The sequence below is a fragment of the Periophthalmus magnuspinnatus genome, chromosome 17 (assembly GCF_009829125.3).
Source record: "Periophthalmus magnuspinnatus isolate fPerMag1 chromosome 17, fPerMag1.2.pri, whole genome shotgun sequence".
In the NCBI taxonomy this organism is placed as follows: Eukaryota; Metazoa; Chordata; class Actinopteri; order Gobiiformes; family Gobiidae; genus Periophthalmus; species Periophthalmus magnuspinnatus.
In genome coordinates, this window is record NC_047142.1 from 22412843 (window position 1) to 22432788 (window position 19946).

The 19946-nt window shown below is 38.6% G+C and overlaps 1 protein-coding gene across 4 annotated transcripts in view; it reads left to right on the forward strand.

The window, feature by feature from the left end:
- Window positions 1–2323: 2323 nt before the first annotated feature.
- astn1 (astrotactin 1) overlaps window positions 2324–19946 on the forward strand; it is a 346588-nt gene continuing 328965 nt past the window's right edge. For all 4 annotated transcript variants that reach the window (XM_033982710.2, XM_033982711.2, XM_033982712.2 and 1 more), the window contains exon 1: window positions 2324–2640. In XM_033982710.2, the coding sequence (XP_033838601.1) occupies window positions 2358–2640 (283 nt within the window). In that variant the 5' untranslated portion in view covers window positions 2324–2357. The remainder of the gene's footprint in view (window positions 2641–19946) is intronic.

Below are 19946 nucleotides of genomic sequence, written 5' to 3' on the forward strand. Positions count from 1 at the left end.
TAATTACAGAGATATCAACTATAAACCAAGTCACGAAATCTGCATTTTGACAGTTAACACACCTAAACTATGGGCATTCTGTTTCTATAATATGGTGATGCCACATGACCACGACCTATTTATTGTACAACCATGTATATATAGAGTGACAAATACACACAAAAAAGTAAACAAATTGCAAGGGACAGTTGTTTAATAATCCATCTTTTATTGAGCAAATAACATTTAAATACAAATACTTATGAAACCGGTTCACATATATGCATAATTACAGAAAATGGTGTTTTTGTTCATACCTGGTGTTTAATTTTATGTGCAGCCTTGGTCTTCCAGTCGCTTCTTCTGTTTTTTCTTTCTTCTTCGTGTGTCCTTTGCCTTGCCCCTGGTATAAATTCGTAGTTTGACTGCCGCCTATTCCCTTTACAAATCCAGTAATGGGAAGAGGTCAGTCATCTATCGCAATCCCAATATTAAAATGTCCTTTTGTTATTATTTTGCTTTTATTTACATATGTTATTATATTTTACTTGTATTTAAATTAATAGTTAGCTCATTTGTTGTTCTGTTGTTTTTATTTATTTATGTGGGGGGAGATGCTAACTTTGTCATGTCATTGTCTTCTCTCGTGTTGTATGGGCTGGATCGACAAATTGAAGCACATGTTCATACAGTTGTGTATTTTTATGAGACAGATTAAAGGTGACTGCCTCCAAAAGTTACCGCTGTATCTCGTGACTCCTTAGCACCTCGCAAAATAACAATAACGCAGAAGTCCACCGGTCACACTTAAGTACAAATGATATAAAACAAGATAGTACGCTGTCTCCCAGAGCAACGCACAGATTATATGTCACCATTTGAACTGTCAAGAACTAAAAACGTACTTACTGAAAATGACCTCCAAACCTTAATACCGCATATGTCAAAATCAGGACAAACAACGGCATAATCTTCTCAATCTTCAATCAACAAGTTTTCATATGTTCACTACGGTGTGCTCAAAGTTAATCCAACATACAGTCCCACTCATAGAAAGTACTGTCCTATTTTCGAACGAGCGCTGAAGATAACAGATATTACAAATGCACAAAGCTGCTTAAATATCAAATTGACATAGAAAAAAAAAAAATCTTGTGGGTTTGCGTTCAAATCCAAATGGCAATCAACCAAATGTCATGGATTAAAATGAATGGTTGCCGGGTTACTACACTTGAAAAGCTCCATTCATATGCATCATTATTTGTTCGCAATATTTAGAAACAGAGTAACTTCTCATTTGTATAAATAAATCTGCAAACTAGACACGTCCAATTTAACTTTAATACAGTGCTTTTATTTAGGGTTGTAGCACCATATTCTGGGGTCTGGGTACAAATCATCTTGGTGGGCCCGTCTTGTCTGGAAAAAAGCACTTTACAGAGTTTGTGAGGGGCTTCTCTCTGCACTGGGCCCTGGGTAAACAGTAACATTTGAACATTAAAATTGCATGTAATTGAATAAATGCTAGAAAAAAACAATAGAGTACCGAGGAATATTCCAGCCAAACCAATAGCATCTCGACAAAAACATGTAGATAAACGACTCCCCTACTAGAAATGTGACTTAGCGTAGCTTTAAAGTTGTTTTTATTCTGCACTCTTCTATTTTAATGTTAATTCTATGATGATTATTTGCGATTGTTTATGTTTTGATGTGTTGCATTGTGATTTTAATGTCTTTCTTATTCTGTAAAGCACTTTCAATTACTTTGTGTACGAATTGTGCTATATAAATAAACTTGCCAGGCTTTGACATTCTCTAAGTGGGACATGGGGCTAAATTGCTGTGAAGGACAAGCAAAAAAGGACAGGACCTTATACTAAACTAGGCTGTGCAGTTGTAGAAGTTTCTAATATTCCAAGCCCAATTTAAAAACTGTACTGCGGAGGGATACAGGACTTAGAAATGTGTCACTTTCCCGAGCCACTGAGTTCAAATTACCCAAAAAAAGCGTCCTGTTTAAACAATAAAATACACTTTAAGGACTTTAGAGTGTTCAGTTAGTAAACCAGACTGGGCATTAAAGCCATTTGGAGTGTTAATCGATCACTTACAGTAAAACGGGGTCACTGAAGTTAAATCACTCCGCGCTCGTCAATAGTCCAATGTATTCGCAGCAAAAACACGTGATAAATGTTGTTTTGGGAGACAAGGGGCGTTTGTTTCCGACACTGTGAGAGGCCGCCGGTTGCAGCCTATCACAGCCTCTCCAGTCACGCCGCGGATGTTCCTCTCCTCCACCGTGTACTCCATCAGCAGCAGTGAGGAAACAGGCGAAGAGGAGGAGAGCTAACCACTACTGCAGCGACTATACGGACATGGCGAGCGTCAACATGCGCCTCGCCTGGCTCCTGGTGCTCCTCCAGGCGGCTCGTGTGTGCGCTCTGAACGGCGACGAAGACCAGAGCCAAGACACCGAGTGCAAGATGAAGAGCGTGACCGTGTCCGCGCTGCCGTTTCTGAGGGAAAACGACCTGAGCATCATGCACAGCCCGTCGGCCTCTGAGCCTAAGCTGCTGTTCTCCGTGAGGAACGATTTCCCCGGTGATGTGGTGGTCGTGGATGATCTGGAGAACACCGAGCTGCCCTATTTCGTCCTGGGTAAGTCCATAAAACACTGCGCGCTCTTGGTGATGGAGCAGCGGCTAATTGTCCAGATTAAATCACGCGTGGTTCTTTTTGTGGGACATATGTTTATTAGCAGGCCTAGCTGAACAGATGTGGTGTGTTAGCTGACAATCTGACTGCTGCTAAATGACATTAGAGTGTACTGTGGCTTTTTGGCAGCCTCTGGAAAAGCCACGCGGTGTAGTAAGTGCAGAGAGCGGGCTGTGATTAACCCGCTGCGCTTTGTTGATGTCTGAATGCTACATCATAGCTTAGCACATGGTATAGCAAACACTCACCAGCCACCTAGCTCCACCAGGCTAGCGAAATGTCTCTATGTAGGAGCTAAAACTCAATCCTGGGTTATCTAAATAGCATTATAACTGAAGAGTGTTGTTTTGAGGTCACGGGACAGTAAAGGGGATATTTGATTCATTGTATAAATTGTAATTTATAGTGAAAAAAGTAACTCCTGTCAGCTGTCCTGTACTTTATTTATGCCATACATTCCTCTACACGTATATATAATATGTATATGTATAATATGTATTTATCTATGCCTGAAGTGTTAATGTTAAGTTTGGTTAGCTGCTGTTTAGTTTGGTTAGCTTCTGTAAAGTTTGGCTACTTGCTGTAAAGTTTGGTGAAATGCTGTAAAGTTTGGTTAGCTAGTGTTTGGTTTGGTTACCTCCTGTTTAGTTTGGTTAGCTGCTGTTTAGTTTAGTTTGGTTAGCTGCTGTTTAGTTTAGTTTGGTTAGCTGCTGTTTTGTTTAGTTTGGTTAGCTGCTGTTTAGTTTAGTTTGGTTAGCTGCTGTAAAGTTTGGTTAGCTGTTGTTTTGTTTAGTTTGGTTAGCTGTTGTTTTGTTTAGTTTGGTTAGCTGCTGTTAGTTTGGTTAGCTGCTGTTTTGTTTAGTTTGGTTAGCTGCTGTTTAGTTTGTTAGCTTCCATTAGTTTGCTTAGCTGATGTTAAGTTTGGTTAGCTGCTGTTTTGTTTAGTTTGGTTAGCTGCTGTTTTGTTTAGTTTGGTTAGCTGCTGTTTTGTTTAGTTTGGTTAGCTGCTGTTTTGTTTAGTTTGGTTAGCTGCTGTTTAGTTTGGTTTGGTTAGCTGTTGTTTTGATTGGTTTGGTTAGCTGCTGTTAGTTTGGTTAGCTGCTGTTTAGTTTGGTTAGCTGCTGTTTAGTTTGTTAGCTGCTGTTAGTTTGGTTAGCTGCTGTTTTGTTTAGTTTGGTTAGCTGCTGTTTTGTTTAGTTTGGTTAGCTGCTGTTTTGTTTAGTTTGGTTAGCTGCTGTTTTGTTTAGTTTGGTTAGCTGCTGTTTTGTTTAGTTTGGTTAGCTGCTGTTTAGTTTGGTTTGGTTAGCTGTTGTTTTGATTGGTTTGGTTAGCTGCTGTTAGTTTGGTTAGCTGCTGTTTAGTTTGGTTAGCTGCTGTTTAGTTTGTTAGCTGCTGTTAGTTTGGTTAGCTGCTGTTTTGTTTAGTTTGGTTAGCTGCTGTTTTGTTTAGTTTGGTTAGCTGCTGTTTTGTTTAGTTTGGTTAGCTGCTGTTTTGTTTAGTTTGGTTAGCTGCTGTTTTGTTTAGTTTGGTTAGCTGCTGTTTTGTTTAGTTTGGTAAGCTGCTGTTAGTTTGGTTAGCTGATGTTAAGTTTGGTTAGCTGCTGTAAAGTTTGCATTGTGGAGTTCTACCTATCGCTGTCCATGGTCCTGAAACTCACAGGCACATGTTGCCGTCGAGATAGTGTTCACAAAATACTGCAAAACAGCAGAACATACAGGAATGTTGAGTGTTTGCATTTGATTGGCTTTATTTGTGTAGTTTATTACATTTTAATTTGCATTCAGATTAACATGTCAGCAGTAGATCTCAAGATACAAAGGGCCTAACTGGCAAAAAAAGCTCTATTTCAAGGCAAGACAAGTGTGTATCTTACAGTCTAAGAATTACTTTAAGTTAAGTGTCTCTTTGGCAGGTTTAGGGGGTTTAGTTTCTGTTGTTGGGCATCAGTCGACACTTTTTCAGCAGACTGGAATAAGTAACCTTTAGCTGTGCACTTTTCTTGTCTCCATGGGTGTGTTATTATTATTTATTATTACAAGCAGGTAGCTGACCCTCCCTCAGAAAAGTTACACAGTGCCCTTTTAATCAGCTTTCACATGATAACTGTAAAAACCTTATTTGCCATTTCCACATTAGAGCCTAAATGTGTCCATAGTTTGAGTTGTTGACTTATAGATTGCAACTTTTTCCACAATAGGTCTCCAAGGAAACGGCTGCATTTGAATAACTTTGCCCGTAATATATCCTTTGCATTTAAAAGCAGTAAACTTTTGATTAGCCTCTTGCACAGATCGCCACTGTTGAGTAAATACAGAAGCAGCTGCTCTTGTGCTTATGTGTTTTGATTTCCTTTGGTGTTTAAGAAGAGCGTCCCTGAATGACAATCCACCGCCTCACTCATTTCTCAGGAAACAAATGCCACTGAGGGCGTATGGGCCTGTAATGATAACAAGCAGTAATTACCTTTTTAAAGCACTGTTTGAGCTTGGCCGATAAGACGAGTCCCACCGCTGTGCATTGGTGGAGGTATTTAAGTCTGGGAGGATAATGTTGAGGTGACAGTAAGCTTCATGATAAATGGTGGTGCCATATACTGTACTGTTGTAAGTTTGATGGGGACATTTGGTTGTAAATAAAAATACACATGGTTCATATTGCAGGTATGTAAAAATGAACTAAATCTAATTGATAAGTAAGCATTATCAGTTCAAACTAAATGCATAAATGGCCTAAATCATTCACACGTCAAAGCCTACTTAGTATAAATTCCTGTTTTATTGTAAATTACACATAGTCAGGAAAAGTATGGTGTTTATCCAGTGTATTTATAAATGCACACTTGTCACACTGTTTAGTTTAGTTACTTTCTGTAAAGTTTGCATTGTGAGTTATACTTGTCGCTGTCCATGGTGCTGAAGCTCACATGCTTCAGCACCATGTTGTTGCCATTGAGATAGGTGTCAGGTACTGCAACACAGCAATGTTGTGTGTTTGCATTTGATTTGATTGGCTTTATTTTTGTACTTTTACACTTTAATTTGCATTCAAATTAACACGCAATATTAAAGCAATATTAAAAAAAAAAAAATGCATACATGGCTTAAATCATTCGTATATAAAGGCCTACTTTGGGTAATTTACAATAAAACAGCAATTTATACAGAGTCAGGAAAAAATATTGTGTCTTCCTGTTTTTATCCAGTTTATTTATAAATGCACACTTCGCACACTCTTGACTATAATAAAACCACTATAAATTCAGATACTTTCAACATACTTCTTCCCGAGGATTCCTGACTCCTTAATTTCATTTATGGAACAAGCTTTCTATAGAGTGGTGCTATATTCTCCCAGTAGATAGGAGTAGGGTAATACTTATTTCTGTTACACCACTCTGCAACTACTTCAAGAATGAATTGCACAGAGAGCTAACCTGAGTTTATGCTCCCATCTTCAGTCAGGAGGCAGCGGGCTCGTGCATCACCAGTAATGTGCTTTAAGAACAGTGGAGGAGTGTGCATTTCTAAAATGATCACTCTTCTGGTAGTTGTAGTTGAAGGAGTTTAAAGTGCGGTACTCCAAACTAGTCTTGCATTTGTTGTCAAAACAAGACATTTATTTGACATGGATGTTTGAAAAGACACTGTAATAAGATACTTAATTTAAGCCATTCACATTGTGTTAGAGTTTTGTTGGAATGTAGTTGTTCTTGTAATCCCACGGAGACAAAAAACAACAACAAAACAAAAACACCTTAATGTAACTTTAATTTATATAGTTAGGTATGTAAACTGATGTTTCTTAAACACAGAAATTGTAGTTATTTTAAGCTGTAGTAATTAAGTGAAAGGGGTTTAGTGGCACCCTCCTTCTGTGTCTTGTCTCCCCCTCCGCCCTGTTCATATTTGTCTCTGTGGAGCTGGGTGGAGTCTTACCTGTTCACCACTCCAGTATTTACCCTATCCTGGAAGTTGCCGTAGGCGCCGCTATCATCATTTGGGTTGTATTATTTTGCATTGGGCTGCCGATCTTGACAGCAAATACGTTCTATACACACTACAGAGTCATTTTAAAGCCTCTCAGCCTCTTGGTGTGTATGAGTATTGAACATTTTACACAAATCAACCTACTTTATATCATATTTTAGTGACAAAACGTTTCTCAAATTCTCTATTGAAATGAACAGGGTTGCCACACCACAAAGAAAGCGCAATTAGTTGAACGTACAGCAAAAGCCTCACCATTCTTCCACTCACGGCCTTATCATCCATTACCCCTTGTGGTACATTCTATGGCTCTAAAAAAAAGTAGATTTGTTACCATTTTTGCAATAGACTTACCTTTTTGTGCAGAACTCTGTCCCAGCTCATGGTCCATCTCCAGCCACCTCCTCAGTGTCATCTGTACCCTGCTCCTCCTGCTCCTGTCTACTATTTTTTGCACATTTTTGGACAATAAACCTTGTTAAACATTCAGCTGTGTCTGCCTTGAGGGATATTCTGGCTCTTGTTACAACAATTAGGTATGCAGGTATCCGTGTGTATTTCTGTACAGTCTGAAATGTCTGGGTGAAAGGTGGTTAGATTCTAGACTGACTACTAGCCCACGTATAACTTAGTTTAAATGACTAATGTTGTAATATAGGCCAGTCCCTGTCCCATGCTGCGCTGAAATGCTGCTGACAGGACTTTTCTTTCTGGTATGAGATCATGTTTTTGACTGTGCCGTCGCTTCAGCACATTCATTGCCAGTGTAAATGAGGTCTATGGCACCACTGGCAATTTTCTGATTGCAGCTGCTCCTTCCAAAGTCCAAAAATGCAAAATGCACTTTTCAGGCAGCACTGGGACCTGGTAATTAGAGCATTTCTGCAGCGTGGGGATGTTACACATGACTTAAAGCAGGTACAGTGGGCGACCAGGGAGTAGATAGGGGAACATATAGGGGCCATTTAAGTGCACTAAGAGCTTAGACATCACATTGAGAAGCTATAATGTGTGTGTATATATGTGTGTATATAACCACATTTAGTTCAGAAAATCTTCACCATCGCTTTAAACTTTTTACTACTAATATTAAATAGTTTGCAAATTACTATATTTTGTTACTGTGTTCCGTTTTGAGAATTTCACGTTAATTATGGAGTTAAAAGCAACACATGATTCCCCCTCAACTATATTTCAACATGTATATTTTTGCATTTTTTTTCAATTACAATAAGAAAATATAAGAATATATATTTATTCTGTTAAAGCCTTCAAATTGAAATGACTACAACTGGAATAAACCCTCTTACAGATACATCTATACTGAGAATATCTGATTTGTAATAGGCCAAATGCATTTCTTTTATGTCCACCCATGCAATCCATTGTGAAAAAATCCAGCATTGATCCAAGGACACCCATGTGAACATCATAAACCGCCATAGACTCTCACTTACCTAAAGCAACCTTAAGCCTCCGTGTACGCCACACACTTTTCAAACGCACTTAGAGCCACGAGTTAATGTGATTCTACGAACATCTAGATCTCTAACAAAAGTTCCATTTAAAGTCTTTGCAGCAGATTTCCTTTAAGAGCATAAGTGTGTATACTCTTGTGTATAACCCATTCTGGCTTCCTCAGCTCACCCTCCACAATTATCCAGAGTTTTGGAAGAGTTTTCATAGAGAAAAAGACCTAGTCTCAATGGGCTAGTTAAAGGCAAAACCTTAAATCAGCATACCTCATTTTGGACGACCGAAAAGAGACGGCACCATGCTGTGAGTCTTTTTATTTTTCCTCGGCCCATCAGCCTCTTTGAAGTAAGATAATTTCAAAAGTACATCTGCTCCCAAAATCCACTTGCATGTGCGTGTTGGTGCAACTGACTCTAATTTACATGCTGCCTTCTCCCAACCTTTTACAGTGGCTGGCATTTTCTTCGCCAAATTGCCTCACTGTGAAGCATCTAAGAAGCAATTTGGAGAGAAAGGAGGGGGTTTGTGTGACTGACAGTAAATTGTAGCTCCAGGACTGCAGCCGCTCGTTAGTGCCAGAAAAGCCCGGACTGGGTTATTAGAAATTTACCCTTTTGCTGTTGTGTCATAAATTGAGAGGATGTGAGGTAATAAAGTCGCCCTCTGGGAGAATCCTGAGCTGGGTGCGTGCTGGCAGGGATTTGCACATCTGGGCCTGGATCCGGGAACACACAGCATCTCCTATATTCAAATGAGCTCACCTAAAAAATGGTTTGGCTGCTAGCATTCTGCTCTCTGCCACAGTGATGTTTATATCAGGCCCAGAGCAGGAGGGCAGAGCTGTGCACTGTGACTACTGCTGTTCTACTGCCTTTATACTCAACAATGTCAACACTGTTCTATTGACCAGATTGTACCGTGATATCAAGAGCTCATGTGCTGCAAAACATCTGTGACCTTTTGCAGTTTCAGTTAAACAGTGTTTAAAGGTTCGCTGTGTAACTTCTTTGGTGAAGTGTCTGTATCCATGGAGATGTTATTGCTTCACCTGGAATGTTCACAGCTATGGCATTAATTGTATCTTTCTTACATGTATTCAATCGGAGGTGTTTTTATTTCTCAAACAAAAAAACAAAACAAAAAAAACCCTTAAACTCCACAGATCTGACCTCTAACTTGGTCTCATCTTGTCTACATGGAGATAGATGATTTAATAGCATACTGTGGAACATTCCAGGCACAGCAATAACATCACCATGGAGACAAGCATCTGACGGACCCTCCTCCATAAAAGTTACATAGTGCACCTTTATCCCAAAACCCAATTCATGAATTTTAAGCTTAAAAAAACAAACAAAAACAGCCAAATAACTAGTTGTCAAATAGGAGAATCACGAGTCGGGTTGCTCAAAATGTAATGATTTTTAACAACTGAAATCACAAAAATTTTAAACAATTACAGTACACATATAGAAGATGTTTGTAAAGGAATAACCTAGATAGATAAGTTGTTCACTGCTCATCAAAACTTAGAGAAAGCAACCATATTATTCAGAACAGATTTTTATACTCTGCCATAAGACCCATTATTAGCATTGAGTTTACAGTGTTATATTGAAATGCTGGTGCTGTCTGTCTTTTGTTAGTTGCACAGAGAGGCTGGTGTCTCCTCTCACTGTGAGGCTTTTCTGTTTGGATGAATCTGAAGCTGCTCATGGATTTGCTGCTGCTGCTGTTGGTGCGGGTGTTATATTACTTTTTTAATCCTTTATCCATTTGCGTGTGTCACTTTTCACATAAACTGTACATGACACCAATTACCAAATGGAGATAATCTGGATATTTTAAAGGTTTGCAGATTTTATTACAGAGCGTGTTATGATCCAATGTTAGTCACTATTACAAAATGTGATCTTTATAGCCAAATCAATAATAAGCAATCTATTGAAAGCCACTATCGGTCTGTGTCTATGAAGTTTTAAGCCATATGAGAATGTCTGAAGATCTGTCTGAAAGGAAAATCAATGCAGTTAGTTCCAGTCAATCAACCTCCGTCAATAGATCGTTTATGTATTCATGGGCTGCAGTTACCCGGTGCCATTTTGAGGACTTTTAAACATTCAAAAGAAGTATTTTGTTTGTATTTTTGGACATAGATTATTAGTTTCGATCCAGTTTGCAATAATAAACCGTATTCTCCCTCACTTGTAGAGTCAATCGTCTGTTCCCGGGTGTTTTTCTGCTGTCTTCTGGCTGACAGCTCCGTGTGGCTCTGCTCAGCGTGCTCCCCAGCCCCGCAGACAATGATTGACTATTAATTGTCTAATTGCAGAGGCTCGGTAATCCGGTACACCTGGGAGGACACAGCTGCATTAGTTACCCCTCTCCTTCATTATCATAGATTGTCATAGAATTCAGACAAGTCCTTCTGCTCAACCACTGGCTCAAACTACCGCTACATTTCTGGAACACTTTTGCTGTTTGCCCCACTTTTTCCATTGGAAAAGTTTCTTCTAAAAATTCTGTCTGACTTTTTATTTGAATATTAAAATTTCCACAGATTGTCCTGCTTACATGGGCATGTCACTTACAATCAGAATCCCAACAACACAGCTCTATTAGTTTGAATCACGACACATTTGAAGAAACAAACCACAATCAGTGCAGGGTGCTGTCAGTACGATTCCTCACTGTGAAAAGGCTGGCGAATATTTATAAACTTTTTTTTGGAAGTAGCAGAGATGAAAATGTTGAGGTTGTTAAGGTGCTACCAATATCAAAAAAGTTTGTGTCAAAAACATCTATGCTAAATCTATCTATGATCTAAGTTAATATGATGTTTCCTCATCAAAAACTTACCTGAAGTTGTGTTTTGTTTCATTTACACATGCATATTTAATCATATTTAGTTCTTCTCTCAAACTGAAAACACTCTGTTCCACCTTGTGATGTCACTTGGTGATACAGGAAGTACTCCGCTGTGTTTTTAAACTTCACCAGACTTAAACCTTCACCAGAATCATTTGGATGATTTCAGCCCTGAAAATTGCAAATCTCTAAAGCAGGGGTGTTCATTACGTCGATCGCGATCTACCAGTCAATCGCGAAGGCATTTTGGGTAGATCGCGTCCCGTCATCCATCCAGTCACATGACTAATATACAGGACAACAGTCAGATTACACCTGACTCTAGGTCACATCATGGGCGCTGCACATGCATAAACAAGCGCGAGTTAGCTTAACCCTATAGCGTCGGATCCTATCGTCGCCGATAGACTCGCGGTTGTGGACTTTCCAACAGCGTAACTCCGCACCCAGTCGTGCTCTCATGTAAATTCAAACGGCGTCTCAAAGCGGAGACATGGGGCTATCTCAATATTTTACCGTCATTACGGTAATCTGCCTCTGTTGTCCCTCGAAGGTGACGAATGTGAGCGCGGGGGGTCATTTATTCGATGCGTAAAAGAAAAAATACGGATGGATGTGTAAAATAGAAGTAGTTGTGTGAAAAAAATGCAGTAAATTCTGATACTTCGTTTAAAATGATTTTTATGGCTATAAAAAAAAGACAAAACCGTAATCAACATGATTAGCTCTGTTATTGCTTTCAAACGAAAAATGCAATTTACTCCTGGCTGGCTGTCAGAAGCTACTGCCCGAACTATGCATCCCTCACTGATTCTATTCAGTGCAAGTCATCAGAGCAGTAATCATCATTCAAGTAATTATGAACATGTAGGAAGTTCAATTGTGTTGTGCAGTATTATCTCATGACGTTGTGCAAGGTACATGAAAATGCACTGTACATGCAAGAATTCATAATACATTTACAAATAAATATATGTTTAACATTTTTGTATTAGGTGGTAGATCTTTCAGACACGATCATTTTAAAAGTAGCTCACATACTGAAAAAGTCTGAGCACCCCTGCTCTAAAGGTAAAAGGTAGCTGTTAACTTAAACTACAGCTTCATGATATCACAAGATGGAACAGAGCATTTTGAGCTTTGGAGATGTAGACAGACTATGTGTATTAGTTGGTTTGAGAAAAGATGATGCAGAGGGGAGCGTACAACTGAGGCAGGTGATTTGTTGTTTCCATCTGTGAAAGGTAAAAATTGTAAAGAAAAACACTATGGCTGTTTGGTACAAATGTATATCATGCAATTGGTGTGAGTTGTTGTAAACTGTGATGCAAGCAGACCAGTGATTATGGGTCATTAGAGGAAACTGCACATCTTTAGAACACTGTAGTTTAACCTGTGGTATTTTATTAAACTAAAGAGTCCATTATACAGAATGTGGTACGTAACTGTAACTCCTTTCACAGCTTACCATCCCTCGCTGTCATTTCTCTTTGTGATCGTAGAACACGCTGGGCCTTCTGCAAAGTAGACTGCCGCAGTGATGGTCTGTGTAAACAAGCATGAACTGCGGGACAGAGGTCTAGAGATGAACCAGAGTTTACGCTGTCACCATGGCAGCGGGATGAGAATGAAAAAGTCAGAGTAGGTGATGACATCAGAGTAAAAGAAAAGGTGCTCTTTCATTCAAGGTTATTGATTAGAGTTGAATCCAAACTAAGTAACAACATGTTTTTATGGCTCTAAGCAGCAAAAAAAACAATGCTACTAAAACAAAACATCAGCCTGTTTTAAATGTACACTGTGTAACTTTTCTGGGGGGTACTCTGCCACCTGCTGACATAAAGATACTATTACTTTGCCTAGAGTGTTCCTGTATACCATTATTTGCATGATGCACTTATCTCCATGGAGACAAGCAGATTACACCATCAAGCTAAGTTACAGGTCAAATCTGTGGAAAGGTGTCTATGCTCACAGAAAAAGATAAACGAAAAGCACGTAATTGAAAGCGATAAGATGTCATTCCTTTTCTTGCAATGACATCTTTATGGAAACGAGGACAGCAAACCCAGAAAAGTTACCCTGTACACCTTTAAGCAAACATGGAGGATTTTAATGCAAAGTAATGCAATATATAATTTAGTTTCCAGTGCGCGTAGAGCCTGAACTCTCTGAATTGTTATTGCCATGGCTCATTATAGCACATAAATATTGTTTGAAATCCTCATTTATTTTGTGCAGCTGCAAAATACATAAACAAGACCATCCCTCTTAACATAAAAAAAAAACTCCAGAGATAATGAAAAATAGCCATTATCATTTTAAAGTTTGGGATGTGTATAAGGAAAAGTATATGGGAAAAACAAACTCCACAAACAGTGCAACATGCCTCCAGTCTTCAGATGCTCTTTGATACACTTTTCCAAAATGCTGGAGCTGCCCACATGCGTTTTCCAAGTCTGTCCTGGTGCCAAAGATCAGGAGAGAGTTATCTGTATGCACGCACACATCAGCCAGCGGGGAGCGGTTAAGAACTGGACAAACAGCCAAGCGCCTTCACTGCCAAATAAACTCCATCCTTGTTTTAAGATTAGCCCGTAGTAATTTATGATTCGCCATGAACGGGCCACCTCAGAGAGCGCTTAAGGCAGAACAATGCAGGAAAAATTCAAAGCAGGTACAAACAAGTCAAACACGGAGTTTCAAAGAATAGTTTTAAAGCAATTTTTTTTTTTTTTTTTTTTAGCGTGTGAGAGAAGAAGTGGTTTCTCAGTTTCTCCCTGCGATGCCCTGATTGCATCACCTCCGTTATAAAAGCAATACGTCTTATTTTAAGCATGACATCAGCGTCTGGCTTCGATCTGTCAGTTTGTTCAGGAAAAAGGTGTTATTCTACAAAGGAGCACGGTTCAAAGACCGGATGTATTTCCTCTTATGTAGAAAATAGAAATTTCTTCCCATTGCATCTGATCCTCTGCCCAAACTAGTTTCACAATGGTCCTGTTTTAAGGCTGCCACGAGCAATTATTTTGGTAACTAAATTTTTCCAAAATTTCATGGAGATTAAGTTAAAGAGAAACTGCTTCATAACATCTGGCATCTTTTGAATTCTGTGTCTTGTTCTGAAAATTATTATTCGATTAGAGAATTAGGTGACAATCATTTCCATAATCGATAAGTTGCAATGAATCGAGTAACTTGATTCAGCCCTCTTCTGTTTCGTTTATGATTTCAAATGATCAACTTTCCCTTTACAAATGTTTGTCCTCAGCCACCCACCATAGATGTATCCATTTAAATCATAGTTAACTAATGAATTATTGCATTATCCAAATGTTCTTCCAAAACTCTCACCCTCTCAGTAACTTTAGACATTTGTAGAATGTGGCTGCTTAGTGAAAATAAACTAATACTAATAATGTCACTATGGTGCTATTTTCAGTTCAGACTAGAAAACTAGAGGTCATAATGGACTCAGCTTTTTACCATCTGAAAAACATTGCAAAAATCAAAGAGACTTACTCATGCATTTTTCTCCAGTAGATTAGACTACTGTAACAACCTACTCACTGACCTCCCCAAACCTGCTGTAAAATAGCCACAGTACATCCAGAACACTGCTGCTCGGGTCCTGACTAGAACCAAGAAGTACGAGCACATAAGTCCTGTGCTCAGGTCTCTGCACTGGCTCCTGTGGCTCAGAGAATAGACTTTAAAGCAGCTCTGCTTCTGAACAAGTCTCTCCATGGCCAAACACCAAAGTACATCTCCAACATGTTAGTGCCATATGAACCATCTCACACTCTGAGGACCTCAAGGACCGGCCTCCTGCTGGTGCTCAGAGTTAGGACTAAACATGGCGAATCAGCGTTTCAGTTTTATGCAGCTAAAACCTGGAACAGCTGTCCTGAAGATGTGAGACAGGCCTCTACTTTGTTTAAATCCAGGCTCTAATCAGTTCTGTTTAGCTGTGCATACGACTGAAAGGTTTTTATTCTCCACTCTTCTCCTTTTAATGTTCATTTTACGATGATTATTTAGGATTATTTATGTTTTCATTCGTTTATATTGCCGTTTTAATGTCTTTCTTATTCTGTAAAGCACTTTGAATTACTTTGTGTACGAATTGTGCTATACAAATAAACTTGCCTTGCCTTGGTGCTATATTTTTGTCTCTTTCCATTGTTGATACCCTTGTGCTTGTTCAAAACAGTACCTCTCCTGACCCTTGATTCCAAATTGTCCTTTTTTTCTTGAAAAACCTTTGTGAAAAACAAGATGAGCTGTCAGCTTTGTAATCCATTTGTATAAAAGATGCTGCTACAAGCCCATCACTTACTCCACACTTGTTTTGAAGAACCCTCCTTTATTAAAAGTTAATCTGTACAAAGCTGTGTCGGTGCTCCGGTAATTTTGCTCCTGTCTCAGTGGGTAGCCTCACATTTTGGCTTTTTTTGTGGTGAGATTTAAAAAATTTTATTTATTATTTTTATGTATTTTTGCCAGATATTTCCTGCTACAAGCACATCACTATCTCCCTTTGGCAACTTCTGACCTTGTTCTGTCAGTCTCCAGCTTCCACAGATGAAAATATGGCTGCGTAAGATCAATCAGTCATAACTCTAAATGGGACACTGAGTTTACTTTGAGTATTTGGCACGCAACAACAGGTAAGAAGTACTTTTGAGAGAGCAATGTCACGGGTGAAGGGCACAAACTTGCGTGTATTAGCTTAGTGTGGCCCCAATGTGTCTAAACTGCCACTTTTGATTGATGGAAATATCTGGCAACGCAGATAAAACATCTTTTAATGGACAAAAACGACACTTTGTCTTCGTCATAGTCAGAAGTAACACCACGCGCAATCAGCCAGCTCATATTCTCGATTTAATAAAGTTTTGTGTTTCTTAAATTATAACAAGTCATTTCTCAAAAGTGGACATTTTTCCAAAGCCTGTTATAGAGTGCATGATAGTCTCTATAATTTAACATTGACTGGGACGGGAGCCTAATTGTCAACTAAATGGCATAGATTATAGGCAGCATCACATTACCGGGCACATTCAGAATTAATAAATGGCCACATTAGCAGCCATGTGTGAAAGATGTTGTAATAAAAGCTGTCTCGTCTCTCATTTTGACTGATAATATGAGTAAAAGCAGGGGAAAAGTAAAATTGTCATAGTAATGGACAGTTTTAAATGTGTAGTTTCCAAAGAGAATAAACAACGGCAATTTTAGCGATGATGAATGTAATGAAAAACAATGGAAAGAGAGAATGGATTCGATCAGGACTTATTTAAAAATCTACTGCGCAGGCCTGTATGACAGATGGATAATCTTCTAGTTCTGGGGCGAAGGCTTATTTTATATCGCGGTGCAAAACAATAATTTTGTGAAAAAATAGGATTCTTTCAGTGAGTAAAGTTAGTGAGTGATGCTGTTTAACTTTTACGGTTGGTTTAAGAGGATGTATTTTAAAGGGTCACTACGTCAGACCAAATCCAGGCATCTTTCTGTTTTTGATTCTTTTTCTAATAGTGCACTATGTAACTTTTCTGGTGGAGGTTCTTTTGGCTGCTTGTCTGGTGGTGTTAGTTTTGTAGTATTCTGGTGTAAGGAAACATGATACATTTCTTCTGGTTGTTTATTTTTTGAGCACAAGGGCTACTGTAGGCTGTAACCCATGCCAAAACGAGCAAAACAACAGCAGTCTCAACTCACTAGAGCCAGTCTCCAAAAACAGCCAGTAACTGAGAAATAAAATCATCATCGACATGTCGGCATAGCAACCAAGTGTCACATACAAAAATAGCTATACAAAATATCTGATCGTTACATTATTAAGCTGATTGCCTCAAAACCCATTGCAACTAATATTTATTGTTTATGGGGAAAAAAAAAAAAAGATCTTGATTATGTGGGTTATAATTGATAATTTTCTATATTTTTCTTTATCTATGTAGTCTATGTAGGCTTTTACGTCAAAAATGAACATGAAGTGCTTATAGGCTAATTATCATTAGCTAATAATAGTTTTGTGATTCCTCATTAGAGCAGTAATTGTAAACATTAATTAAATAGTTCTAATTGCACTGGCTATGTGCAGTAATTTTTTGCGTTAATTTGCTTCTAGTTGTTCAAGTTGATGCCATGATTTCGTCTACACTAAATTCACAGCTGTAAAATGATGTATAGTTCCATTCTGCTGTAAGAAAGCACAACAAGTCTTCTGGTTGTTCATTTTCTGAACACAAGGGCTACTGTAGGACATAACCCACATGAAAACAAGCAACAGCAAGTCTCCAAAAAGACCAGTAACTGAGACAGAACCTTAACATCAGCTTGTCGGCATAGCAACCAAGTGTCACATACAACAACAGCTGGATTAACAACAACATATAAACAGTTAAAAGAACAACAAAAGCTGTCAACTCTGAACTAAACACTAAATATCAAATCATGACAAAATTTCAGTTTCATAGATCAAACTATTACCATATGATATTTTTAGAGGAGAAAAAAAAACCTCTAGCAGCCCCATTTTCGTTCATTTTCAGCCGTGCACAGTGCCACATTTCCTGTGTGATCGTGTCTCATAAAGTCACCTGGCCGAGCATGTCCGAGACGGATACAGCGCCTGCAAGTTTAAACCGACTGGATTAATGGCCAATGTATTTTTACACAATGTCAAGACTGGCCCCGGGCTGGTGCGGCTGTGTGCCACAATGTGCCAATGAATGCACAGAGCCCCAAATGTGGAGTATTTACATGCTTATAAGTCCAGCCATTTGTCAGCGATGGTCCCTCGGGGGATTGTCAGCAGTAAAACATGTAGCCGCTTAAAATGTCTGTTTAAAGCAAAATAGAAATGTTGGAGGTTGAGATTAAAAAGGGCCAAGTTTTCTGACAGCTTGGTCGCAGCAGTGAGTGCGCTCTGGGGGACTTGTCTTGTGCCATTTCTATTTGAGTTAAACAAAAGAAATCATGAATGAATGAGGTTGCATAATACTAATGTGACAATAAGTTAAAAGGAGGTATATACTTTGTAATGTAATGAAGTTAAATCTATACAGATACATTGCCATAGAAGCTCAGGTCAAAATGTGTGCTGTGCATCTAGGCCTATATCGACTTATCATTTAATATTTGAAAGCTGGAGTAATACATCATAACACAGCACAAAGAATGCAAACATAATTCATAATTGTAAGAGCGGGAGGACATGGTTTTTCATTTGTTCAGTGTATCGATGGCTGTGGGGGTGAGACAGAGTTTGAAACGTGCTCTGCTGCTACAGCCTCTTGTAGCGCGTGTAAACTCATTGAAGTGAATAATGAGGATGCTACGAATGTGTAAAGAAAGTAGGAATATGGTTTAAAATGAACTAGTTTGCTATCTGTTTTTTTTTCTTTTTTCATTTTTTTTAAAGTTTATTACACTCCACCGAAACTGAGAACTCTTGCTCAACAAACAAACAAAAAAAAACAAGTGGAAAAAACCCATTGTAAAGCTGCTGAGTAAAGGCTCATGGTTTGTTCTGAAGGCTCCCAAAAGTTGGACAACAGAAAGTGTAGTGGAGTTGGTCTGGCTATGTGCCATTTTGAGTCCTTTAAGACGAGCGTGTGCTTTTTTAAAATAGGTTTGCATCACTGAAGAGGAAAGAAAATGGATTTTTTTTGCCACTCATTCTTGCAGCTTCTTCAGTTCTGACAGGATACCGCAAAGTCACTGCCTTATTTTCTGAACGGAGGAGCTAACTACGCCAAAACTAACACATCCCAGTTGTGTACAGTAAAGAGTATTTGATATTACTTCCCTTAAACGACCCTAGGTGTGAACTGTCACCTGAGTTCCTTATGTCCAGTTGACAGGATTGAATTAAACAGACATTTTGAATAGGTTTCTTCATGCAGATTTTTCTTATCTTTTTTCACAGAGTTCTTCAGGATTCTCTACTATTCCTCCACTCTTGAGTAGGGCTGTAATGCTGTAGGCTTTTAGTCAATTAATCGGTTGATATTAGTGGAGTAATCATTGTATTTTGATTGGAATTGATGTAGGTCAAAAGCAGAAAGGAGAAATTGGTGAGGCTGTCAACGGAAGATTTGGTATTGTTTGGTATTTATATGTAATGATGCAGATTTAACCCATGATGATCAAGTTTAATCGGTCTTTATATAAATACATTATTTTGTAGTACTTTTTTCTGCATCAATAGTTGTTTTTCCATAAAGATTCCTGTTTGGCTGTAGCCTTGTGAGTGCAGTTTGGGTCAGATACATAGAAATACGTAATAGTTCTGAGAGCGTTTTAGTTGAATAAGCGATCGGCAGCACATGTATTTGACCAAGAATATCTTTCGTCAACTACAGCCCAACTATTCAGTACACACATTTACTATCAGAAACATGTCTTTTTGTACCTAACCATTCTCTTAGTATTTATAATTTGTGCTTTTGCTCATTGTTTGTGTTTTATCTGCTGATTAAACAATAAAACAAAAACTTTTTTAACTTTGTGTATGTATTCACTCAAAAATATACAAAGATTTATACTCGATCGACACAAGATTCCCAAACATTTGCATCTCCCAGTGTATCTTTTTGAAAGCAAGAAGAAAACGACAGAAGATTCCCGTTTGACTTCACAGCACCCCCCCTAATAATCAGATCAGAGAGTTTAAGTGCCAAGTTTATCCCACAGACCCCACTTTGTGCTGCCCTGCTTTAATAACTATGGAAATGTGTTTCAACTTTTTAGCCTATATTTAAACTAAGTCTGCTCTCTCCACATGGAAGAAGGATCACATGGCATTTGATTCTGGCCTACTTAACTCTCAGTTAAATTGGACACAGTTAATTCCAGGTCCAAGAACAGCAGGGGGTGTCGCAGCTGAGCTAATAAAGTGACCCCACA